Source organism: Callithrix jacchus, chromosome 8 (assembly GCF_049354715.1).
Source record: "Callithrix jacchus isolate 240 chromosome 8, calJac240_pri, whole genome shotgun sequence".
NCBI lineage: Eukaryota > Metazoa > Chordata > Mammalia > Primates > Cebidae > Callithrix > Callithrix jacchus.
The window spans coordinates 55,655,156-55,682,530 of NC_133509.1; the positions used below are offsets into that span (position 1 = coordinate 55,655,156).

General features: G+C 39.6%; 1 protein-coding gene and 2 pseudogenes across 1 annotated transcript; 1 reads left to right on the forward strand and 2 right to left on the reverse strand.

Moving 5' to 3' along the window:
* Window positions 1–5,325: 5,325 nt before the first annotated feature.
* On the reverse strand, window positions 5,326–6,374 carry OR5AU1 (olfactory receptor family 5 subfamily AU member 1). The gene is given in 1 exon segment (XM_035262183.3): window positions 5,326–6,374. A coding segment is annotated over 1 exon segment (978 nt). The 5' UTR covers window positions 6,341–6,374; the 3' UTR covers window positions 5,326–5,362.
* Window positions 6,364–20,454, forward strand: LOC128928790 (heterogeneous nuclear ribonucleoprotein A3 pseudogene; annotated as a pseudogene).
* A 3,306-nt stretch (window positions 20,455–23,760) lies between these two features.
* Window positions 23,761–24,781, reverse strand: LOC118145150 (myoneurin pseudogene; annotated as a pseudogene).
* Window positions 24,782–27,375: the final 2,594 nt, after the last annotated feature.

Consider the following 27,375-nt stretch of genomic DNA (forward strand, 5'->3'; position numbering starts at 1 on the left):
TTTTATTTCATCTTTTTTTAGCCATATTTCTAGTGTAGCCATATTTTGAGTGTGTATCTAATGTAGCTATATATCTTAATCTAGGCAGCCAAATAAACTACTTGGCACTTTCAACATTCTGCTTGAAAATCTTCTTTGTCAGATCTACCAGTTCATTAGGTACATTCTATTTTTGATCTTACCAAAATTAACAGTTTCACAAAACTTCTTATCACCCTGTAATGTGTCATATCTTCTCCAGCTCCAATAACATTCTCTTCAATGTCCTTCAAGCTTTCACTATCTGTTTCTTCATGGCACTTCCAGCTTCTGCCAACTACCCAGTACCAATGTCAATGCCACATGTTTTTGTTATAAAAGAACTCCTGACTTCCAAGTGACAAATTTATTTCTTGTTATCTACTGCTGCGTAAAAAACTGCTCCAAAACTTTCCAATGGCCGTAAACAACAGGTATTTTATGATAATACATCTCACAGTTTCAAAGGTCAGGAATCCAAACAGGGCTCAATTGGGGTGTAACAAAGGTTATTCTATGGTGGTACTGAGCTGGCATCTGGGCTCGTCTAAGCTGGTCACTCACACTTCTGGCACTTTGATGGAGAAGGCTGGGCTCAGCTGGGAGCTTCAACTGGAGTGTCTATATATGGCTTCTCTAGTGTCACAGCCTCAAGGTAACCAGACTTTTTATGTGGCAGCTCAGGGACCCCAGAGATTGTTCCCATATAGCTGTGCCAAAGGTGCAAGGCCTCTTATGATCTAAGCTCAGAAGTCCCCAGTATGTGCTGCATTCTAATGGTCAAACCAGACACTAAGGCCACCTGGACTCAGGGGAAAGAGAATTAAAATCCATCTCTTACTGAGAGAAATAGAAAAGAGTTGGTGGCCCTATTTTAACACCTGGATGGATGTATAATTGCCATGCAATAAACACACATATTTATAGTGTAAAACTTGGTTAAGTTTTGACATGTGTATATCCATGAATCCATCACCACTATCATGATAATAAACATGTTTGTCATCCCCTACAGTTTTCTCATGTCCCTTTGTAACCTTCCCTTCTTCCCTTCATGTGGGTCTCCCAGTTCCATCAGCATCCCCTGACCTGTTGTGCTTCTGTGGTTACAGATTACTTTGCATCTTCTAGAATTTTGTAGATGGAACTGTACAATATATACATTTTGTCTGTTTTCTTTGGCATATTTTGAGATTATTCTGTGTTGTAACATGTAAATAATAATTCATTCCTTTTATTGCTGAGTAGTATTGCCTTGTACGGACTGGGGGTTTTTCCCCGCATTTACCTGATAATGGGCATTTGGGTTATTTCTAGTTTTGGAGTATTCCAAATAGAGCTACTAAGAACATTTGTACACAAGTCTTTTGTATAGTCTACCGTATGACACAACTATTCCATTCATTATATCCCAAGAGAAATAAAAGCATGTATCATAAAGCATATCTATCATATGCTTTTATTTCTCTTAGTAGAATATAATGAATGAAATAGTTGTTTTATATGGTAGGTATCTATTGAACATTTTGTGAAACCACCAAACTGATTTCCAACGTGGTTTTACCATTTCCCATTCCCACCAGCGGTGTTTAGAGTTCAGTTGCTTCACATCCTCGCCAACATTTGCTATAGTCAGTCCTGTTCATCTTACCTATTTTTAGGTGTTTTATTATCTTGTTGCATTTTAATTTCACTTGCATTTCAGTTTGCATCTCCTTATGATGTTAAACTTCTTTTCATGTGCTTTTTTGCCTTCTGAATATCTTCTTTGGTGAAGTGGTTGTTCAAATCTTTTGCCCCTTTTCTTATTGAGATGTTTTTTATAGAGCATTGGGAGTTTTTTATGTATTCAGGATGCAAGTGCTTTATCACATATACAATTGAAAATATTTCCTTATAACCTGTGGCTTTGTGTGTATGTGCGTATGTGTGTGTGTGTATTTGTGTGCATATATATTTTCAGAGGCAGTGTCTCATTATGTTGCCCAGGTTGAAGTGCAGTGGCTATCCACAGGTAAGACTATATCACACTGCAGCCTCCTCGAAATCCTGGATCTAAGTGATCCTCCTGCCTAAAGCTCTCATAGCAAGGAGTATAAACATGCACCACTGCACTTGGCCTTTTTGCTACTGTGTCTTTGATGTATTTTAGTGTGAATGAGGTTCCATTTGTTATTTTATAGATCATGCTTTTTGTGTTATACCTCAGAAATCTTTGTCTACCTCGAGGTCACAGAGGTTTTCTCCTATGTTTTCTTTTAGAAGTTTTATAGTTTTAGGTCTTATAGTTAGGTCTCTGATCCATTCATAAGTATTCTTATTTGGTGTGACATATGAATAAAGTTTATTTTTATGCATACAGATAGCTAAATATTTCTATGGCATTTGTTAAAAAGACTATTCTTTCCCCATTAAATTTCCTTGGTAGCTTTGTTGAAAATCAGCTGTCCACATATTTGTGGTCTAATTGTGGACACTGATCTATTTTTACAGCAATACAACACTGTCTTGATTATTGTAGCCATATAATTCTTGAAATCAGGTAGTCAGACTTTCAACTTTGTTCTTTTTCAAAGTTGCTTTGGTTATTCTAAGTCTTTGCATGTCCATATGAATTTTGGAATTAATTTGTCAGTATCTATTAAAAGCCTGGTGGGATTTTGATTGGGATAGAATTGAATCTCAAGATCTATTTGGGGAGTATTTACATCTTAACAGTATTACATTTTGTACCAATAAACTTGGCATATGTGTTTATTTCTTTAGGCGTTTCATATCTTTAAGCAGGATTTTGTCGTTTTCAATGTATAGGTCTTCTACATCTTTTGTCAGATTTGACTTCAGATAAAAGTCAATTGACCATAATCCAAAGGAGTGTTTCTTGATTCTCAATTATGTTCCATTAACCTACATACTCATCCTTATGCCACTACCCCCATTATTTTGATAACTATAGCTTTATGTAAAGCTTTAAAATTGGGTCTGTATTCTTCCAATTTTGTCCCTTTTTAAAAATTTTTATTTTTAAGACAGAGTCTTGTCTTGTTGTCCAGGCTGGAGTGTGGTGGCAAAAATCACAGCTCACTGAAGCCTCAACTTCCCAGGCTCAAGCGATCCTCCCACTTCAGCCTCTCTAGTAGTGGGATTAAAGGCGTGCACCACCACATCCAGCTAATTTTTGTATTTTCTGTAGAGACAGGGTTTTTCCATCTTGCCCAGGCTGGTCTCGAACCCCTAGCCTCAAGCAATCCACCTGTCTTGGCTTCCCAAAGTTCTGGCATTACAAGCGTGAGTCAACCTGTCCTTTTTTAAATTGTTTAGGTATTCTGGTTTATTTGCATTTGCATATATGTCTTAGGACAAACTTGTCAATTTTTTAAGATACAGCCTGCTGAGATTTTCCTAAGGATTATATTGAATCTATAGAACACTTTGATATTGCCATGTTAATGATATTGATTATTCCAGTCCGTGAACATTGAATGTCTTTCCATTTATTTAGATCTTCTCTAACTTTTCTCAGTAATGTTTTATGATTTCCAGTATATGAGTCTTGAGTTTATTTTGTCAAACTTTTCCTAAGTATTTAATTTTTGGGAAGACTATTGTTAAAGAATTGTTTTCTTTCATTTTTTTTATTATTTCTTGCCAATATATAAAAATATAACTATTTTTTCTATATTGTTTTTGTATTATGTAATTTTACTGAACTTGGTTATTAGTTCTAGTGGATTTTGTTTTGTTTTTTGTTTTTGTTTTTTTGAGACCAAATCTCACTCTATCACCAGGCTGGAGTGCAATGGCATGATCTCAGCTCACTGCAACCTCTACCTCCTGGGTTCGAGTGATTCTCTTGCCTCAGCCTCCCCAAATAGCTGGGACTACAGGCTCATACCACCATGCCCAGCTAATTTTTGTATTTTTGGTAGAGACGGGGTTTCACCATGTTGGCCAGGATGGTCTCAATCTCCTGACCTCATGGGCTGCCCACCTCAGCCTCCCAAAGTTCTGTGAATACAGTGAGCCACTGTGCCTGGCCTAGTGGAGTTTTTTAATGGATTACTTGGAATGTTCTATATTCAGGATTATATTATCTACAGATAAAGACAATTTTTCTTCTCCCTTACCAATCTAGATGCTTGGTTTGTTTGTTTGTTTCAATGTACTTGCTACAGCCTTCAGAACAATGTTAAATAGAGATGGCAATAGCATATATCCTGACTTCTTTCAGATCTTAAGGGGAAAGCAATTATTTCACTAGTAAGTGTAATGCTGGGTGTAGATTTTTCATAAATGCCCAGATATTAGGACATTGAAAAAAAAATCCATTCATGGATAAAAGAATACATGATAACAAAAATTAGAATATACACAGAACTTAATACTAAAACCACTATATTTCAAAATGTGGGATGCAGGTTAAACAGAATTAGAAAAGTTTGTCTTAAGTGCCTATATTTAAAAAGAAGAATGACAGGCCAGCATGGTGGCTCATGCTTGTAATCCCAGCACTTTGAGAGGCCAAGGTGGGAGGATCACTTGAGCTCAGGAGTGAAAGACCAGCCTGAGCAACACAGCGAGACCCCGTCTCTACAAAAATTAAAAACAGCCTTCTGAAGATGAGTCTTATGGAGAGCATTTGGCTTTGTAGATGAAACCCTGTCATAGAGACTGTCTTCTCTCCTTGGTTGGCTGGTTGGTTAGTTGGCAAGCATTACTTGAGCAGCAATGAAAAATTTAAGAAATCACAGTTTGGTCTTGGGGGATCTTAAAAATTCTAATTCTAAGTAATGAAATAGTCACTCACCAAGTATACATTCATAGTTTTCCATATGCTTAGCTTTATGTTCTCCCTATCAAGAATTTAGCCAGGTGTGGTAGCATCCACCTGTAGTCCCAGATACTCCGGAAACTGAGGCAGGAGGATTGCTTGAGGGCAGGAGGTTGAAAGTGCACTGAGCCATCTTCATGCCACTGTGCTCCAGCCTTGGTGACAGAGTGAGAAGAAAGAAAACAAAGAGAGAAAGAGGGGTTGGGGGCAGGGAGGCTGGAAGGAAGGAAGGAAGGAAAATACACAAACTTGGAAAAATGAGTGAAGCATCTCAACATGGATAACTAAGTCTTGCCAACAGGTTCAATTATGCAACAAGCAGACACACCCTTCTTACTACTTAGTCTCTAGGACACCATCGGTTCTTCTGTGGCAGGTAGATGCAGAAGCACCTGTAGACCAGAGGGCATGCCCACTATTCACAGGGGTGGGCATGGAATGTGCTCAGGGTGACACCACCCAAGATAAAAGTTCCCTTGGCTTTCTAAAGATATGTGGTAATGCATTGAGAAATCATTCCATTGTTTTCCTACCCCAAATCTTTCTTAAAGCTTCCTTCACGTCCTTGTTTCTCAAAGAGTAGATGAGGGGGTTTAGCATTGGGATCACCACTGTGTAGATCACAGCAACTGTGTGGTCCTGGGTCAGGGAGTAGCTGGACCTGGGGTGCAGGTACATAAAAAGTGTTGTGCCAAATAAGAGGCAGACGGCAGTGAGATGGGATGCACAGGTGGAAAATGCCTTAAACCTGCCCTGGGCTGAGTTCATTCTCAGGATGGTGTTGAGAATTAAGAGGCGGGAGATCAAGATGGTGAGGGTGCAGCTCAAAAGGTTGAAACCAGCAAAAATGAAGAGCAGGATCTCACACAGTAAGGTGTCCACACAAGACAGAGATAGGATGGGTGGTCCATCACAGAAGAAGTGAGTGACCACATGAGCACCGCAGAATTTCAGACTAAAGATACAGCTAGTTTGGACAAGAGAATTGAGGAATCCTGCACTATAGGAGCCCATAATCAGCGAGGCACAGACCCCAGGAGATATGATGGCCGTGTAGAGCAAGGGGTTACAAATAGCAACATAGTGGTCACAGGCCATGGCAGCAATGAGATAGCACTCACTGGTGGCAAAACCTGCATAGAAGAACATTTGAGTCATGCAGCCAAAGTAGGAGATATCTTTCCTCTTGGCCAAGAAGTTTACCAGCATCTGGGGCACAACCGTGGAGGAGTATCAGAAATCCAAGAAGGAGAGGCTCTTCAGGAGGGAATACATGGGTGTGTGTAGGGTGGCACTCACATGGATCAGGAGGAACATGACCAGGTTCCCCAGCAGAGTGGCGGTGTACATGCCCAGAAACACCACAAAAAGCAGCCTCTGAAGCCGGGGGTCGGTGGTGAGATCCAAGAGCTCAAACTCAATCCCTTGGCTCAGGTTTCCCCCTTCCATGCTTCTCCAGTGCTCTGGGGTGGAGAAAGAAGACACCACCATGAATGAGGCTGAACTACCTGGGGCTCTGACTGAATTTAATTCTGCCTAAGGACAGCCTTCTGAAGATGAGTCTTATTGAGGGCATTTGGCTTTGTAGATGAAATTCTGTCATAGAGACAGTCTTCTCTCCTTGGTTGGTTGGTAGGTTGGTAAGTATTATTTGAGCAGCAATGGAAAATTTAAGAGAAATATCCACAGTTTGGTCCCAGGAGATCTTAAAAATTCTAAGTGATGAAACGGTTACTCACCAAGTATAAATTCGTAGTTTTCCATATGCTTAGCTGTGTTCTCCCTATCAGAAATTCAAGAGTGCCTGACCTCGGGAAGCTTATATTCTAGAGACAGTATGTTTTGTGTTTAAGCCATAAATACTGTCAGACTACCAAGGTTCAAAGCTGGGACTTCACCATTAACAAGTTGTATAATCTTGGGAATGTTACTTTACCTTTCTGAGTTTCCATTTTCCATCTGTGAAATAGTGATAGCACCTGTCTCTAAAGATTATTATAAAATTCAATGAGTGATTTCATGCAAAGAACTTGAACAAATTCCAGCACATTGAGGAAGTTCAAATAAGGTTAACTATGAGCACTCTCACTAAGAAGATAGACCCCAAACCTAAATACACATGATAAATGAGATGAACCCACAACAAAGCTCAGCAAGCAACTTACCACCTACCACATAGATAGACACACACATGCTAGGCAAGTGTGACTAAACAGGACTTTAGAGAGGCTGTCAATGGCTCATTGGCTCAGCTGGCCCTGTAAAATCAGCACTAGCCAGGCAGTACTGTGGGTACTTAAGGAAACAAGGGCTGAGAGTGTGGAGAGATGGAGGTGGTGTAAGACTGCATGGGGGAGCCTCCACCAACAGGAGAGTGCCCCTCTTCGTTCACAAAGCTGCCCATCATTTCCAGAAAACAAAATCACGCTGGACTCAGGAGCTGTTGCAGCCAGCGAGGAAGTAACAAAGTTTCTCCAAGAGTGAGGCTTTGTGAAAATGCCTTTTCTATTTAGAGAGTGAACAAGGTTGTGAATGCATCACCTAAATGCCACACTCTCCTCTGCCCCACTGGCTCCTCTACCACGTCTTCGCAAGTAGTTACCTCTGGGTGCTGAGCCAGGTAAGCACCCTGTGCTCTTTGGGGAGGACTCTCAGTTACAAAGACTTTGAAGCCAGCAGATGCAACTGAGTAGGACAAAAATGGGCAAAAGTGAGCTGCCTCCTCCTTCCCTGAGGAGAGTAAGTGAATAATACACCTGTGAAAAGTGTTGGGAGAATTTGGGACAGGAAAGAACTGGGTTGAGCAGGCAAAGATTCTGACTAATTCCAATGACATAATTTCCAGAATCAGCAAACTACCTGGGCAGGAGAAGATTCTGGACAAACAAACATAGTTTCCAGGCAGGGAATGGAGTCACATAGTTTCCAGGCAGGGAATGGAGTCACATAGTTTCCAGGCAGGGAATGGAGTCACTATTTGTGTTGATAGAAACTTTGAACAGTGACAAGAAAAATGCTTTTAGAAATTCCCAAAGAGGTAACATGCCCTACTAAAATTGAGACACAAAATGTAAGTCCAAATTTTAACAGAGAACATTAGCAACTGCTTTTAGAGCACATGGAATGCAATTTTGTGGCTTATTTCATATCATGGAGATGTAACATTCAGCTATCCTTAATCTAACAGCTGCCATTTTATAATAAATCCCACTATTGTAGAATGTGGGCAGTCCTAGATTTGGGTTGCAAATGTCTTTGGCACCATTGGTGGCAAAGACCAATTCAACTTCAAGGCAAATTAGAGGACTTCAGATAAATGACTGTAAAACTCCCAGAGTGGAAATAACTTGTAGGCACTTCAAGAAAATAGAAAGATAGTCATTAAGAGTGGAGTAGAATTTTGAGACCCAGCTTTTCATCTTCTTTTCTTGATGGATTGTTTCAGTTTAGGTAACAGATCTGCAAGTATCTCTCTGATTAAAAGAATAAACAAGGCTGGGCGCGGTGGATCACACCTGTAATCCCAGCACTTTGGGAGGCTGAGGCGGGCAGATCACAAAGTGAAGAGATTGAGACCATCCTGGCCAACATGGTGAAACCCCATCTCTACTAAAAATACAAAAATTAGCTGGGCGTGGTGGTGTGTGCCTGCAGTTCCAGCTACTCGGGAGGCTGAGGCAGGAGAATTGCTTGAACTTGGGAGGTGGAGGTTGCAGTGAGCCGAGATCGTGCCTCTGCATTCCAGCCTGGCGCCTGGTGACAAAGCAAGACTGTCTCCAAAAAAAAAAAAAAGGAAAAAGAAGAGAAAAGTAGGAAGGTGAGCAATGCTCAGGACAGTGTGAATGAGTCAGGGGCCTACACTGGGGTAAAGTGGTGGGATGGGATGGGGTAGTGTGGTGGGTCATACAGTGGATAGCTAATCAGAGCCTTCAGATTTATCACTTGCTTTAAACCCACTCTCTCCTCCTCCCCTTTCCTCTTTCATCTCTCTTCTCCAATCTGCACTAAATTCAAAATTATTCAGAATATAGAGTGTCTCAAGGAAAGGATTATGGAGTAGCTGGCATCTCTGACAGTTGTTCAAAGGATGCTGGAATTACCACTATTTCTGTTGGTTATAGTTTGTACCTGTGAATGAAATGTGGGAGGAAAACTTAAAGATGATCTTATCAGATCGGAATGGATTATGGAGTGGAGTGCATAAGAGTGAGAGCAAATGCCTGGGGACTGTGGATGAGGGAGGTGTAGGGAAGAAGCTCTGTTAATATCTGACTCGTTGCCCACTCCCTGGGATAGCACAGTAAGAGCACATGTGGATATGAAGGGCAGGCAGCCAAGGAAAGCAGCCAATGAGATTCCTTGAGCAATAGTTATCCAAAATAATGGTTCTTAAACAGTACGCTGCCTTGCCCAAGGTTATATGTGCAGATTCCAGATCCCAACCCATGGAAAATTTAATCCAGTAGGTCTATAGCTTCCCCCAAAAATATTAAACCATGGGGTACTTTCAGGACCGGACAGATCTTCCTGAGCCACATATAAATACCTATTCCTAGCTTGTTAGACTTGTCTGTGTCCTGGGAAATCAGCCTGTGGGTAGAAGCGTCATCCTGGACATGCTTTTCCCTCCAGAAGACATATCTGTGATTAACAATTTCCAGAAATCTGGGTTACTACCTGATGATAATCTAACACCAGAGTGTTTCCTCCTCCAAAGTTGCTTCAGACGTCCTTAAGTAAACCATTGAATTCCAGCAAAGTGCCTGGCTTGAAGTCAGAGCTATTGCTCTGAGTGTCAGAATACAAGCCTTCCACAGGAAAGCAACAAAGACAAAGCCAGACTCATTGTGTTCATAGACTGGGGATCAGAGCCTGCCACTGAATTTAGTCTCTCACGTTGTCATAGGTATGAGGCAGCCCCACTCTCGGCAAGCTCCTCACAAATGATCTTCTGCTGGCAGGAGCCACCCCAGAGCCGTCTTTTCCCCTGGCAGCCCAGCAGCTCACCACTAGGGAGGAGGATGTGTTCACTGATTAAAGTTCAGGAGGCAGGTGAGGAGGTGGGACTAATTGGCCCCATGTAGACCCATTAAAATTTTGAAAAGTGTCTAGCATCTCTTAAGAGTCTACCTGTGAGGAACCAAGTGGCTGGGAGACTGGGAATGAGGGGAATAGATCCATACAGATCCCTGCAAATAGGCTGATCATTTGCCCCAAAACACTACTCCACTTTCACCCTAAACTTAACTCTTACATTATTATCTGTATTTCCTCGACATTGGAAAACCAAGTTTTTCTTTCTGCTATGCCAGTTACCCAATGTACATTTGTGCTGTAGATTAGAGCTGAGGACCTTCCTGCACTTCAAGATTATAGTAACATTAGAGGCATTTTATGTGGTTCCCAAATAGTTGGGAATTTTCTAGGGGTCTTTCTGTTATTGGTTTCTAATTTAATAGCATATAGTCAGAAAATACATTTTGTATGACTTGATACTTTCTAATTTATTGAGACTTACTTTAAGGCCCAGAATAGGACCTATCTTGGTGAATGTTCTAAGTACACTTGAATACATATTCTGTTTTTGTTGAGTGGGGTGTTCTATCTATAACTGCCAATTAGGTCAAGTTGGTTGGTATCGTTATTCAATTCTTTCTAATCTGCAATTAATCTCATCCAGTGTATGTCTTCATATCAGACATTGTAGGTTTCATCTACAGAAGTTTGTTTTCAGTCTCTTTTTATATGATGTCTTTACTCATTTTTTATACATATAGAATATAATTATAACTGTTTTAATATGCTTCTGTACTATAATATCTGTGTCATTTCTGGGTTAGTTTCAGCTGCCCTTGCTACCCTGAGACTGATGAAGGAACAAAGGCCCTAAATACCTTATCCATACCTCCAATAAGCAGCAGTCCACCCAAGGAAAGGAGGCCAGTCCATCTCCCATGGGTTCCACCTACCCCTCACCCCACCAACCCAATTATCACCCAACAGGGAACTCTCAGCTTGGGCCCATGGCCCCCATTCAGGGCTGATTACACTGAATGATTGCTGACCTGTATCTCTCTGGGGTAGGGCCCCCAGGAGACAAGTGAAAAACTTTCAGCCACAACCACTGCTAAATTTCATTCCTCTGATGCCTCTGAGTTAGGGAGGAAATATCAACCCTGAGAACACCCCAGAGCTGCAGGGAAGCCTGGAAGTGCCCAGCCACAATCTACAGGCAGCGTTCACGTGAGAGAGGAGGCCACACTTTCAGAGAATTGAGAGGGAGCATAGCTGCAACTGTTTGCAGGAAATATTGGGGAGCCACAGGACTGAGCAAGAGCCTACCAACTGACTACTACACCTAAGTGCCACCTACTGGATCACACCCCAAAGATTTAGCACCAAAAATATCTCACTAACCTACCCCTCTGTAAAACCAAAGACAAGTCAGCTACAAATAATGACTCTACACAAAGCCTCAGCCCTGTGAAAACATGCAGAATAAAGGTCAATTTACAGTACTCAGTCTATACCACAGTTAAAGGAACAGTCACATGCAGAGACAAGAAATAACCAATGTAAGAACTATGGCAACTCAAATGGCCAGAGTGCCTTATGTCCTCCAAATGATTGCACTAGTTTTCCAGCAAGGGCTCTTAACCAGGCTGAGTTGGCTGAAATGACAGAAATAGAATTCAGAATGTAGATAGGAATGAAGAGCATCAAGATTCAGGAGAACAGCAACACCATTCCAAGGAAACTAAGAATCACAATAAAATGATACAGGAGCTGACGGACAAAATGCCCAGTATAAAAAAGAACCTAACTGATCTGATAGAGCTGAAAAACACACTAAAATAATTTTTAGTGTGCAATCACAAGTATTAACAGCAGAATAGATGATGCTGAGGAAAGAATCTCAGAACTTGAAGACTGGCTTTCTGAAATAAGACAGACAAAAATCAAGAAAAAAGAGTGAAAAGGAATGAACAAAACCTCTGAGAAATATGAGATTATGCAAACAGGCCAAATGTATGAATCACTGGCATCCTTGACAGGGGCAGGGAGAAAGCAAACTTGGAAAACAGATTTCAGGATATTGTTCATGAAGACGTTTCCAACCCTGCTAGAGAAGCCAACAGTCAAATTCGGGAAATACAGAGAATCCTTGCAAGATTCTACACAAAAATACTATCCCCAAGACACATAATTGTCAGATTTTCTAAGGTCAAAATGAAAGAATGTTAAAGGCAACCAGAAAGAAAGGGCAGGTCATCTACAAAGGGAACCCCATCAGGCTAACAGTAGACCTCTACAAGCCAGAAGAGACTGGGGACCTATATATAATATCCTTAAAAAAAAACTTCAACCTGCTCAAAATGGACGTAAAACCGCCGCCCGGTCGCCCCCAGCCCGAATTTGGCCATCGCCGTCGCCGTCGCCGCACGGGGGAGGAGGGCCATGATCCAAAGGAACAGAGCAGTTGAGAAAACTGTTTATTGGTGGTCTGAGCTTTGAAACTACAGATGATAGTTTAAGAGAACATTTTGAGAAATGGGGCACACTTCCAGATTGTGTGGTAATGAGAGATCCCCAAAGCAAACGTTCCAGGGGCTTTGGTTTTGTGACTTATTCTTGTGTTGAGGAGGTGGATGCAGTAATGTGTGCTTGACCACACAAGGTTGATGGGCGTGTAGTGGAACCAAAGAGAGCTGTTTCTAGAGAGGGTTCTATAAAGCCTGGTGCTCATCTAAGAGTGAAGAAAATTTTTGTTGGTGGTATTAAAGAAGATACAGAAGAGTATAATTTGAGAGACTACTTTGAAAAGTATGGCAAGATTGAAACCACAGAAGTTATGGAAGACAGGCAGAGTGGAAAAAAGAGAGGATTTGCTTTTGTAACTTTGGATGATCACAATACAGTTGATAAAATTGTTGTTCAGAAATACAACACTATTAATGGGCATAATTGTGAAGTGAAAAATGCCCTTTCTAAACAAGAGATGCAGTCTGCTGGATCACAGAGAGGTCTTGGAGGTGAATCTGGCAATTTTATGGGTAGCAGAGGAAACTTTGGAGGTGGCGTAGGTAATTTTGGCGGTGGTGGAAACTTTGGTGGAAGAGGAGGTTATGGTGGTGGAGGTGGTGGCAGCAGAGGTAGTTATGGAGGAGGTGATGGTGGATATAATGGATTTGGTGATGGTGGCAACTATGGCAGTGGTCCTGGTTATAGTAGTATAGGGGGCTATGGTGGTGGTGGAGCAGGGTATGGAAACCAAGGTGGTAGATATGGTGGCAGTGGTGGAGGATATGATGGTTACAACGAAGGAGGAAATTTTGGCGGTGGTAACTATGGTGGTGGTGGGAACTATAATGATTTTGGAAATTATAGTGGACAACAGCAATCAAATTATGGACCCATGAAAGGGGGCAGTTTTGGTGGAAAAAGCTCAGTCCCTATGGTGGTGGTTATGGATCTGGTGGTCGAAGTGGTGGATATGGTAGCAGAAGGTTCTAAAAGCAGCAGAAAAGGGCTACAGTTCTTAGCAGGAGAGAGAGCGAGGAGTTGTCAGGAAAGCTGCAGGTTACTTTGAGACGGTCGTCCCAAATGCATTAGAGGAACTGTAAAATCTGCCACAGAAGGAGCAATGATCCGTAGTCAGATAAGTTACTGCAGCTTAAACAGGAAGCCCTTCTTGCTCAGGACTGTCATAGCCACAGTTTGCAAAAAGTGCAGCTATTGATTAATGCAGTGTGGTGTCAATTAGATGTACATTCCTGAGGTCTTTTATCTGTTGTAGCTTTGTCTTTTTCTTTTTCTTTTCATTACATCAGGTATATTGCCCTGTAAATTGTGGTAGTGGTACCAAGAATAAAAAATTAAGGAATTTTCAACTTTAAAAAAAAAAAATCTTCAACCAAGAATTTCATATCCAAACTAAGCCTCCTCAGTGAAGGAGAAATAAGATCCTTTTCAGGTAAGCTAATGCCAAGGGAGTTTATTACCACCAGACCTGCCTCATAAGAGATCTTGAAAGAAGCACTAAATATGAAAAGGAAAGATCACTACTAGCCAATACAAAAACACATTTATATACACAGAACAGTAACACTATAAAGCAACCACACAAATAAGCCAACATAATAACCAGCTAACAACACAATGACAGGGTCAAATCCACACACATCAATACTAACTTTGAATGTAAATGCACTAAATGCCCCTTTTAGAAAGGTACAGAGTGGTAAGCTGGACAAAAAAGCAAGACCCAATGGTAGGCTATCTTCAAGAGACCCATCTCATGCACAGTGACACCCATAGACTCAAAATAAAGGAATGAAGAAAAGTCTTCATTCCTTTGGAAATCAGCAAATGGAAGTCAGAAAAAAGCAGGGGTTGTGGTCCTAATTTCAGACAAAACAGACTTTAAACCAACAAAGATCAAAAGAGACAAGGAAGGACATTACATCAGTGTATTAGTCCATTCTTGTGCTGTGATGAAGAAATACCTGAGACTGGGAAATTTATAAAGAAAAGAGGTTTAATTGACTCTTAGTTCTGCATTGCTGGAGAGGCCTCAGGAAACTTACAATTGTGGCAGAAGGTACCTCTTTACAGAGTGGCAGGGGAGAGTGAGCCCCAGCAGGGAAAATGACAGACACTTATAAAACCATCAGATCTAATAAGAACTCACTCACAATCACAAGAACAGTATGGGGGGAAACCACCCTCAAGATTCAATTACCTCCCACCAGGTTCCTCCCATGACATATGGGGATTATGGGAACTGCAATTCAAGATGAGATTTGGCTGGGGACACAGAACCAAACCATATCCATCAATAAAGGGTTCAATTCAACAAGAGGATCTAACTATCCTAAATATACATGCATCCAACATAGAAGCACACAGATTCATAAAGCAAGTTCTTAGAGACCTTCAAAGAGGCTTAGCCTCTCACACAATAATATGCCACTGACAGTATTAGACTGATTTTCAAGGCAGAAAGTTAACAAGATATTCAGTACCTGAACTCAACATTGGACCAAATGGATCTGATTGACCACTGCAGAACTCTCCACTCAAAACAACAGAATATACCTTGTTCTCATCACCACAGGGCACATACTCTAAAACTGATCACACAATTGGACATAAAACAATCCTCAGCAAATACAAAAGAACCAAAATCATACTAAACACACTCTCTAGACCACAGAGCAATAAAAATGGAAATCAAGACTTAACCAATCACCTAAAACCATGCAATTACATGGAAATTAAAAATCTTCAATGGCTTTGGGTAAGTAATGAAATCACAGCAGCAATCAAGTTCTCTGAAAGTAATGAGAACAAAGATATAACACACCACAGTCTCTCAGACACAGCTAAGGCAGTAAGAGGAAAATTTATAGCACTAAACTCCCCAAGTAAAAGAAAGATCTCAAATTAATAATCTAACATTACAACAAAAAGAACTGGAGAAGCAAGAGCAAATCAACCCCAAAGCTAGCAGAAGACAAGAAATAACCAAAATTGAAGCTGAACTGAAGGAGATTGAGACATTAAAAAAGCCATTCAAAAGTTCAACAAATGTAGGAGTTAGGTTTTTAAAAAATTATAACATAGGCCACTAGGGGGACGAATAAAGAAGAAAAAAGAGGCACTCCAGATAAATAAAATCGGAAACAGTAAAAGAGATGCTATCAGTGATCCCACAGAAATACAAATAACCATCAGAGACTACTGTAAACACCTCTTTGCATACAAACTAGAAAACCTAGAAGACACGGATAAATTCCTGGATACATATACCCTTGTAAGACTGAGCCAGGAAGAAATTGATTCCCTGAATAAACCAATAACAATCTTCAAAATTGAGTCAGTCATAAATAGCCTACCAAACAAAGAAGGCCCAGGACTCGATGCATTCACAGCCAAATTCTACCAGATATACAAAGTACTGGTATCACTTCTACTGAAATTATGCCAAAAAATTGAGGAGAGACTCCTTTCCAACTCATTTTTTTTTTTTTGCGATGGAGTTTTGCTCCTGTTGCATTCCCCAATTTCAAACTATTCTTAGAGAGCTATGGTAACCAAAACAGCATGGTACTAATACAAAAGCAGAAACACAGACCAATGGAACAGAATAGAGAGCCCAAAAATAAGGCAATACCTAGAACCATCTCAACAAACCTGACAAAAACAAGCAATGGGGAAAGGATTCCCTATTTAGTAAATGGTGCTGGGATAACTGACTAGTCATATGCTAAAGACTGAGACTGGACCCCTTCCTTACAGCATATACAAAAATTAACTCAAGATGGATTAAAGAGTTAAATGTAAAACCCAAAACTATAAAAACACTAGAAGACAACTAGGCAATACCATTCTGGGCATAGGAATGGGCAAAGATTTCATGACAAAGACACCAATAGCCATCACAGCAAAAACTGGCAGAGGCTGGGCTTGGTGGCTCATGCCTATAGTCTCAGTACTTTTGGAGGCTGAGGTAGGAGGATCACTTGAGGCCAGGAGTTCAAGACCAATGTGGCCAAAATAGTGAGACCTTATCTCTTAAAACAAAAATTGAAGAAACTGACAAACAGGATCTAATTAAAGGTAAGGGCAGACCAGGCATGGTGGCTCATGCCCAAAGTCCTAGCACTTCAGGTGACTGGGGTGGGCAGATCACTTGAGGTCAGAAATTCGAGGCCAGCCTGGCCAACACATTGAAACCTCATCTCTACTAAAAATATAAGAAAATTAGCCAGGCGTGGTGGCAGGCACTTGTAGTCCCAGCTACTCGGGAGGCTAAGGCAGGAGAATCACTTGAACCTGGGAGGTGGAGGTTGCAGTGAGCCATGATTGTGCCACTGCACTCCAGCCTGGGTGACAGGGTGTGACTCCCTCTCAAAGAAAAAGAAGTAAGAGCTTCTGCGCAAAGAAACTATAAACAGAGTAGACAGACAACCTACAGATTTGGAGAAAATATTTGCAAACTATGCATCTGACAGAAGTCTAATATCCAGCATCTATAAGGAGCTTAAATTTACAAGAAAAAAAACAAATAACCTCTTTAAAAAGTGAGAAAAGAACATGAACAGACACATTTCAAAAGAAGCCATGTGGCCAAAAAGCATATGAAAAAATGATTAATATCACTGATCATTAGAGAAATGCAGATCGAAACCATAATGAGATACCATTTCACAGTAGTTAGAATGGTTATTATTAAAAAGTCAAAAATAACAGATGCTTTTAAGGTTATGGAGAAAGGGGAATGGTTATATGCTGTTGGTGGGAGTGTAAATTAGTTTAACTATTGTGGAAAGCAGTGTGGCTGTTCCTCAAAGAGCTAAAAACAGAACAACCATTTAACCCAGCAATCCATTACTGTGTATATACCCAAAAGAATATAAAATTGTTCTACCTTAAAGACACATATATGCATATTTTCATTGAGGCACTATTCACAATAGCAAAGACATGGAATCAACCTAAATGCCATCAATGGTAGACTGGATAAAGAAAACGTGGTACATATATATCATGGAATACTATACAGCCAATAAAAAAGAATGAGATCATATCCTTTGCTAGAACACAGATGGAGCTGGAGGCCATCATCCTTAGCAAACTAACACAGGAACAGAAAACCAAATACCACATGTTCTCACTTATAAGTAGGAGCTAAATGATGAGAACACATGGACACAAAGAGAATAATAACAGACACTGGAGCCTACTTGAAGGTGGAGGGTGGAAAGAAGTCCTAAGCTTAGTACCTGGGTCACAAAATAATCTGTACAAAAAAAAAAACCCCATGACACAAGTTTACCAATACAGCAAACCTGCACATGTATTCCTGAACCTAAAATAAAATTTTTAAGAAAAGTAAAAATAGCTTTGAGGTATAATTTATATACACATTTGAAACGTACAGAACAATGGTTTTTAGATTAACTCAACGTGGATAGAAAGAACAAAATGTTTTAAGAAATGGGTTTAAAAATATATTTACACATATGTGCAACCATCACCACAGCTAGTTTCGAACATTTTTATCACATGAAAGAGAAACGTCATACCCTTTAGCTGTCAGTTTCCTACCCCTCTGCTTCTGTTCCCACCTCAGCCTTAAAGAAACACTAATCTACTTTCTGTCTCTATAGATTTCCCTATTCTGGACGTTCATTTGAATGAAATCATAAAGTCTGTGGCTTTTTGTGGCTGGTTTCTTTCACTTTGCATAATGTTTTCAAGGTTCATCCATGTTGTAGCATGGATCAGTATTGCATTCTTTTTATGGCCAGATGATATTCCATTGTATGGATATACCCTATCTTATTTATCCATTCTTGAGTCGATGGACCTTTGGTATGTTTTATCCTTTTAGCTAATATGAATCATTCTGTTATAAACATTTATGCCCAAGTTTCTATGTGCATGTTTTCATTTCTCTTGGGTATATACCTAGGAGTGGAATTGCTGGGTCATCTCCTAACTCTGTTTAATCATTTGAGATACTGCCAGACCTTTTTTCAAAGCAGTTGCATACTTTTACATTCCCACTACCAGAGTAAGAGGATTCTAGTGTCTCCACATCCTCACCAACACTTGTTCTTTTCTGACTTTTTTATTCTAGCCATCCTAGTTGGTATGAAGCAGTAGCTCACTTTTGTTCCTAATGACTAGTGATGTCAAGCATCTTTTCACATGGTTTTGTTTTGTTTTGTTTGCTATTTGTGCATCTTATTTGAAGGAACATCTATTCAGATCCTTTGCCCATTTTAAAATTGGGTTACGTGTTTTTCTATTATTGAGTTATAAGAGTTTCTTATATATTCCAGCTACAAGTCACTCATCAGATATAGATTATTTACAAATATTTCTCCCATTAGATGAGTTGTCTTTCACTTTCTTTATGGTGTCTTTTGAAGCACAAAGGTTTACATTTTGATGAAGTCCAGCTTACCTGTATTTTCATTTGTTGTTCATGCTCTTGGTGTCATATCTGAGAATCCTTTGCCAAATTCAAGGTCATGAATATTTACCTTCTAAATGTTTTCTTCTACACTTCTATAGTTTTTATTCTTACATGTAACTCTTTGGTCTATTTTGAGTTAATTTTTGGTGTAAAGTCAGGGTTCAGCTCTGGCTAGAAGAGAAGGCGAGCGTGTGTTCTTGGCTGCAGTAGTCTGGAATTGAATATTCCTCTCTAAAGCAGTCTTGTTTCAAATACCACACACTCACCTTTCTTGCCAAACTTGTGTATATTTTCTCAAATAGATATTTGTTCATTTCCTGCTTACCCTTAGGATCATTTCTAGAGGCTTCATGTGGTGTGTGTGTGTGTGTGTGTGTGTGTGTGTGTGTATGTGTGTTTAATAATTTTCTTTTCTCTCCCTTTTTTTTTTTTTGAAATAAAGTCTCTATAACTCAATCAAGACAGTTGAAGGCAAGCAAAAAAAAGAAATGAAGTCTCACTCTGTCTCCGAGGCTGGAGTACAGTGGCACAATCTTGGCTCACTGCAACTTCTGCCTCTCAGGTTCAAGTGATTCTCCTGACTCAGCCTCCCAAGTAGCTGGGATTACAGGTGTGCCCCACCATGCTCTGCTAATTTTTGTATTTTTAGTAGAGATGGGTTTCACCATGTTAGCCAGGCTGGTCTGGAACTCCCGGCCTCAAGCGATCCACCCACCTTAGCCTCCCAAAGTGCTGGGATTACAGGTGTGAGCCACCATGCCCAACCATTTAAATAATTTTCATCAGTTTCAATGAAGACAAGATCAACAGAATGCATCATGCTGTCATGCCAGAAGTCTATCTCTTACTGATTTCTTATTAATTATTTTCATGTTAAGTTATATTTTGTCTTATGTTAATATTACTATACCAGTTTTATTTTGATTAGGTTTTTGTTTGTTTGTTTGTTTGAGAGGGAGTCTTGCTCTGTCTCCCAGGCTGGAGTGCAGCGACGTGATCTTGGCTCACTGCAACCCCAGCCTCCTGGGTTCAAGCAATTCTCCTGTCTCAGCCTCTCCAATAGCTGGGATTACAGGCACCCAGTCAGTGCCACCAGGCCTGACTGATTTTTGTAATTTTAGTAGAGAAGGGGTTTTGCCATGTTGGCCAAGCTGGTCTTGAACTCCTGACCTCAGATAATCTGCCCTTCTTGGCCTCCCAAAGTGTTGTGATTACAGGTATGTGCCACAACGTGCAGCCTATTTAAGTTAGTCTATTCCTTCACGTTCAGTTTTCCTATGCCATTATGTTTGCAGAATTTCCCAAACAGACCTGAAACCTGCTGCTTCTAGGATGATGATACACCTAGAACATTTATTTCAGATGTAACTCGCCTCACAGTAAACATTCAGAAATGTACCGAGGCTTTATCAAAAGAGCTGGTATGACTAGGCAAAAATAAAGCAAACCCTATGAAAGAAAACTTTATTAAGGATGGAATAGAATTTTCACTTCAATCAGTTGTGTCATAAGTAGCTGAATGCCTTTATGAAGACTTGAAAACCAAGAATAATTGCCACATTGATAGAGTGCTGCTGTGTCTTCTTTATGCAGTTAATTTCTCATATCCTTTACTTACCACAAATAAATTTGTGTCTTAAAAGATTTCACCATCACTCTCAGCTTCATCTTTAGACAGTTTTCCTGAAAGTATCCTAAATTTAGTATTTCCTACTTGCTTTTTTTAAAAAATTGACTACTAAAAAGTGTATGTATTTATGATGGACAACATGATGTTTTGATATATGTATGCATTGTCGCATGGCTAAATCCAGCTACTTAATATGTTTACTACCTCACATTCTTAACATTTTTGTGGTTAGAATACTTAAAATCTATTGTCTTAGCAATGTATTGTTATTGGCTGTAGTCACCATGATATACAATAGATATCTTGAATTTTTTCCTTCTGTTCAGATAAAACTTTGTATTCTTTGACCAACCTCTCCCCAGTCCTTCCACCTCACAGGTTCTGGTAACCACCATGCTATTCTCTGCTTCTAGGAGTTCAACTCTTATAGGTTATTGATGAAGGTTTATTGATTATATCTTTTTTTTTAAATCAGCTTTTTTTTGAAACAGGGTCTCTCTGTGTCACCCAGACTGGAGTGCAGTGGCATGATCTCAGCTCACTACAACTTCCACCAGTGGATTCAAGTGATCCTCCTACCTCAGCCTCCTGAGTAGCTGGGACCATAGGTACATGCCACCACACCCAGCTAATTTTTCATTTTTTTGTAGAGACGGGGTTTCACCATGTTGGCCTGGAACTCCTGAGCTCAAGCAATCTGCACATCTCAGTCTCCCAAAGGGCTGGGATTATAGGTGTGAACCACCTTCCCTGGCCAAAAAAAAAAAACCCAACTCAATATTGTTGATATTTCTTATTTTTCTAGTCCCTATTTCATTTATTTTGCTCTAATATTTATTTTTCCCTTCCTTCTACTAACTTTGGGCTTACTTTGTTCTTCTTTTTCTAGTTCCTTGAGGTGTAATGTTAGGTTGTTTATTTGGGATGTTTTCTTTTTTGATGTAGGCATTTATTGCTAAAATTTCCCTCTTAAGGTTGCTTTTGCTGCATCCTATAAGGGCTGGTATGTTGTGCATCCATTTGCATTTGTGTCAAGATTTTCAGAGACTGGATCTCAAAGAGGAAGGATATTTCTAAATTTCCCTTTTAATTTCTTCTTTGACCCGTTGGTTGCTTAGAAGCAAGTTGTTGAATTTCCACATAGTTGTGACTTTTCTAAAATTCCTTGTTATTGATTTCTAGTTTCTTTAAAACAAATTATTTCCATAGATTTTTTTTTTTTTTTTGGAGAACAAGTGATATTTAGTTACATGAGTAAGTTCTTTAGTGGTGATTTGTGAGATTTGGTGCACCCATCACCCAAGCAGTGTATACTGAACCTAACTGCTCACCCCCTCCCACCCTTTCCCTCAAGTCCCCAAAGTTCACTGTATCATTCTTATGCCTTTGCAGCCTCACGGCTTAGCTCCCACTTATGAGTGAGAACATAAGATGTTTGGTTTTCAATTCGTAAGTTACTTCACTTAGAATGATAGTCTCCAGTTTTATCCAAGTTGCTGTGAATGCCATTAATTCATTCCTTTTTATGGCTGAGTAGTATTCCATCATGTACATATATACCACAATTTCTTTATCCACTCTTTGATTGACATGCATTTGGGCTGGTTTCTTATTTTTGCAATTGTGAATTGTGCTGCTATAATGTATGTCTTTTTTGTATAATGACTTATTTTCCTCTAGGTAGATACATAGCAGTGAGATTGCTGGATCAAATGATCATTCTACTTTTAGTTTTTTAAGGAATCTCCACACTATTTTCTATAGTGGTTGTACTAGTTTAAATTCCTACCAGCAGTGTAGAAGTGTTCCCTTTTCACTGCATTCATACCAACATCTATTATCTTTTTATTTTTTATTTATGGCCTTTATTGCAGGAATAAAAGGGTATCGCATTGTGGTTTTGATTTGCATTTCCCTGACCTTAGTGATATTGAGCATTTTTCATAGGTTCATTGACCATTTGTATATCTTCTTTTGAGAATTATCTATTCATATCCTTGGCCCAATTTTTGATGGAATTGTTTGTTGTTGTTGTTGTTTTCTTGCTAATTTGAGTTCCTTGTAGATTCTGGCTATTAGTCCTTTGTCAGATGTATAGATTGTGAAGATTTTCTCACACTCTGTGGGTTGTCTGTTTACTCTGCTGACTGTCACTTTCATATCATTACAGTCAAAAAAGATAGTTGATATCATTTCAGTCTTCTTAAATCTGTTAAAACTCCTTTTGTGGTGTAACATATGATCTATCCTAGAGAATGTTCCATATGTGGTTGAGAAAAATGTGTGTTCTGCTGCTATTGGATGGAATCCCACTTGTCGTTTGTTAGTGTTAGCTTTACTTGCCATCTGTCAAAAAAATTCATTTTTTGACCCACGAATTATTGCTCCTTTCTGTTTAAAAAAAGACTGTTTTATATAATGGTCTTTTCTATAGCTTATCTCTCTCCTCTCATATTTTACTCTAAGAAGCGAGAAGAATCAGGAAATGTTTTTGACGTCCGCCCTGAAAACCTCCTTAGATCACCCACTTCCCTAGGTACGTTTTCTACCTTCCATTTTACTGCAGATTATAGTGGTGCTAAACTTTTTGCTACTATGTAACAGAGTCTGTTTTTCTAGCTTTTTTAGTTTACTTTTATAGTTTAAGGGCTACAAGCACAGTTTTATGAATATATTACATAGCAGTGAAGTCTGGGCTTTTGGTGTGGCCATCACTTGAATTGCGTAATTGTACTCATTAGTTAATTTCTCATCCCTCACTTCTGCCTCTCCAGTCTTCAATGTCTATTATTTTACTATGTCCATGTGTCCACATTATTTAGCTCCCACTTATAAGTGAGAACTTGTAGTATTTGACTTTCTAGTTCTGAGTTATTTCACTTAAAATAATGGCCTCCAGTTCCATCCATGTTGCTGCAAAAACATGATTACAGCTGGGTGCAGTGGCTCACGCCTGTAATCCCAGCACTTTGGGAGGCTGAGGCAGGCAGATCATAAGGTCAGGAGATCAAGACCATCCTGACCAACATGGTGAAAACCCGTCTCTCTACTAAAAATACAAAAATTAGCTGGGCAGGACAGTGTGTGCCTGTAATCCCAGCTGCTTGGGAGACTGAGGCAGGAGAATTGCTTGACCCAGGATCTCAAAAAAAAAAAAATTCTCAGCACCATTTATTGAAGGCCATCCTTTTCTCAGTGTATGTTTTTGTCAACTTTGTCAAAGATCAGGTGGCTGTGGATATATGGCTTTCTGGGTTCTCTGTTCCGTTCCATTGATCTACTTGTCTATTTTTATACCATGTTGTTTTGGTTACTATAATCTCGTACACTGGCTATATTGGACATGAGTGTTCTTTCAGAGCACAATTTGGCTGTGATTTTCCACATTTCTGTTTCATTGTACCAGCTTGCACATCTTGTGCTAGAAAAGAATTTTCCACAGCTTATGTCAGCTCAAGTTCTGAATTATTTCTTTGTGCAATTCATTCTACTCTGGGTGTGGACAATTTATTCGAATCTAAGAATGATTCAACTGATGCCTTCTCTAAAATGTCACTGAGATAGTACAGTTTTATTCTACTTTGTCTTCTAGGAGCTGAAAGACCTTTTTCTTTTTAGTTTGAGGTAACTTCTTTGCCAAAGCTCTTGTTCAAGATTTGCCTGAAATAAATTTGTAGATACTTTTGATTTCTTCCAATTACTATAATCTTACGATAGAGGAAGAAGACAAGTCTGTTGGTTCAATTCAATGTTTCCTTTAATGATAAATATCTCTGTCAAGATTTAAGATTTCTATGTATGTAAACTCCAACTATTTCTGAAATTCATCAGCTTTCACCTGATTTTGATCAAGAAAGACATTATTCTCAGAAGTGCTTCTATAGATCACACCAAAATGCTCACTAAAAGAGGCAAGCACATTTCTACAAGCTTTAAACTGGTCTCCAGTTTTTGATAACACCTTCCTCATGTTTCTTTAAGTCCACACTTGCAGCCTTCTCAAAGGCTATCAGAATTTACTGACAATCTCCTCAATAAATTTTAGGCTTTCAGTGACACTTTCCTCAAAGTTCTTGCAGTTTCCTCCCACTGTGAATGCCACTCCAACTTTCTGGATTTTTACTACAGCAGCATCTCACATCCATGTACCAAAATCTGTATTTGTTACTTATTACTGTGTAACAAATTGCCCTAGAAGTTAGCAGCTTAAAAAAAAAAAAAAACAATAAATATTGGCCAGGTGTGGTGGCTCATGCCTGTAATCGCAAGACTTTGGGAGGCCGAGGAGGGCGGATTACCCTGAGGTCAGGAGTTTGAGACCAGCCCAGCCAACATAGCGAAACCCCATCTCTACTAAAAATACAAAAATTAGCTGGGCGTGTTGGCACACACCTATAATCCCATCTACTCAGGAGGCTGAGGCAGGAGAATTGCTTGAATCCAGGAGGCAGAGGTTACAGTGAGCTGAGATTGCGCCACTTCACTCCAGCCTGGGCAAGAGTGAGACTCCTAAAAAAAAAAAAAAGAAACTGGGTGTGGTGGCTCATGCCTGTAATCTCAGCACTTTGGGAGGCAGAGGCAGGCCTATCACCTGAGGTCAGAAGTTCAAAACCAGCCTGGCCAACATGGTGAAACCCTGTGTTAAAAAATAAAAATAAACAAACAGGAAAAAAAACAATAAACATTTACTATTTCACATAGTTTTCTATGGATCAGAAATTTGGGAGCATATAGTTAGGAAACTGTGGCTTGGCTGTCTCATGGGGTTGCAGTTATGTTGTCAACGAGGGCTGCAGTCAATTAAAGACCAAAAGGATAAACTTAGAAGATAACTTACTCATATGGCTACTGTCTGTGCTAACTGTCAGCAGGAGGCCTCAGTTTCTCTCCACAGGGCTATCTGAGTCTTCTCAGGACACGACAACTGTCTTCCCACATAGAAAGAAACAATGTACTTATGACTTTGGAAATCTCAGAAGGCAAACTTCCTTATTTTTGCAATATCCTATTGATTCTCAGGTCAACCCTATTCAGGGATGGTGAGGGTCAGTGGTGCTCACTACCATGGTCAGATATGGAGGATAACAGGAGAAATTCATTTAGTATCTCGAAAACTAGCAAAGGGAAAAAAAAAGGAAAGGATTAAACATGTATCCTGCATGTCTTTTGTAAACTGCATCTAAAATATAAGGGAAAAGGTTGAAAGTAAAAATATAAAATGTGTGTTTGTGTGTGTGTGTGTGTGTGTGTGTATTGGGCATACACTAACCAAAAGAATGCTAGTATAGCTATGCTTATATCAATCATAGTAGACATGAAGAGGAAGACCATTACTAGAGACAAAGAAGGACATTTTATAATGACCAAGGGGCCAATCAAACATAAGGAAATAGTTATCATAAAACCATATATGTTTAATAACATAACCTCAAACACATATAAAGCAATACCTGACCAAACATAAAGGAGACATAGAAAAAATTATAATCATAGTTGAGATGTTTAACACATCTCTCTTGGAAGATCATAGGACAATCTGACAACAATATTGGTAAGGATATTAGAGATATGAACAGCACAATTAATAAACTTGACATAATTGACATACATAGAATACTGCATCTAACTACCACCAAATATACATGCTTTTCAAGATTTATGGATATTTACCAAAATAGAGCATATACCTATCTGTCATGACAAGTCTCCAAAAACTTAAAGGATTGAAATAGTACAGACTATGTTTTCTTCATGAATACTGTGGAATTGAGCTGTAAATCATGATAACTATAAAATCCCCAATTGCAGAGAAATTAAGAAATAAACTTTTATATAGCCTTAGTCCAAATTAAATCACAATTCTTCCCTGTTAAATAAATCAATCACAATGGCATTAAAATGCTACAAAGATTATAAACATAAAAGAATACCATCAACATTACATGAATAAGTTTAGAATTTAATTAAAATATTTAAAAATTATTCAGCCAGGCATGGTGGCTCATGCCTGTAATTCCAGCACTTTGGGAAGCTGAGGTGGGTAGATCTCCTGAGGTCATAAGTTCAAGACCAGCCTGGCTAATGTAGTGAAACCCTATCTCTACGAAAAATGCAAAAATTAGCCAGGTGTGGTGGTATGCACCTGTAGTCCCAGCTACTCTGGAGGCTGAGGAAGGAGAATTGCTTGAACCTGGAAGGCAGAGGTTGCAGTGAGCCAAGATCATCCATTGCACTCCAGCCTAGGCAACAAAAGCGAACCTCCATTTAAAAAAATAAAAATAAATATAAATTCTTGAAAAACATGACTGACTTACCACAACAGACAAATAAACTTATAATTTGAATAATCCTATACCTAATAAAGATTTAAATCTTTTATCTTAAAGTTCCTTACAGGCCAGACAAAGTGGTTCACACCTGTAATCCCAGCATTTTGGGAGGCCAAGGCAGAAGAATTTCTTGAGCCCAGAAGTTGAGACCAGCCTGGGCAATGTGGTAAGACCTCATCTCTACAGAAAACTCAAAAAATGAGTCAGGTATGTTGGTGTGCACTTGTAGCTTTAGCTACTTTGGAGGCTGAGGTGGGAGGATCACTTGAGCCCAGAAGGTAGAGGCTGCAGTGAGCCAAGATTGCACCACTGCATTCCAGCCTGCACGACAGAGTGAGATCTATCTCAAACAACAACAAAAAAATCTTACAAAGAAAACTCTAGGCCCTGGTAGGTTTATCAGTAAAATTTCCAGGGGAGGTCTGTGTGCGGTGACTCATGCCTGTAATCCTAGCACTTTGGGAGGCCAAGGAGGGTGGATCACCCGAGGTCAGGAGTTCGAGACCAGACTGGTCAATGTGGCAAAACCCCTTCTCTACTAAAAATACAAAAATTAGCCTGGCATGGTGGAGAGCAC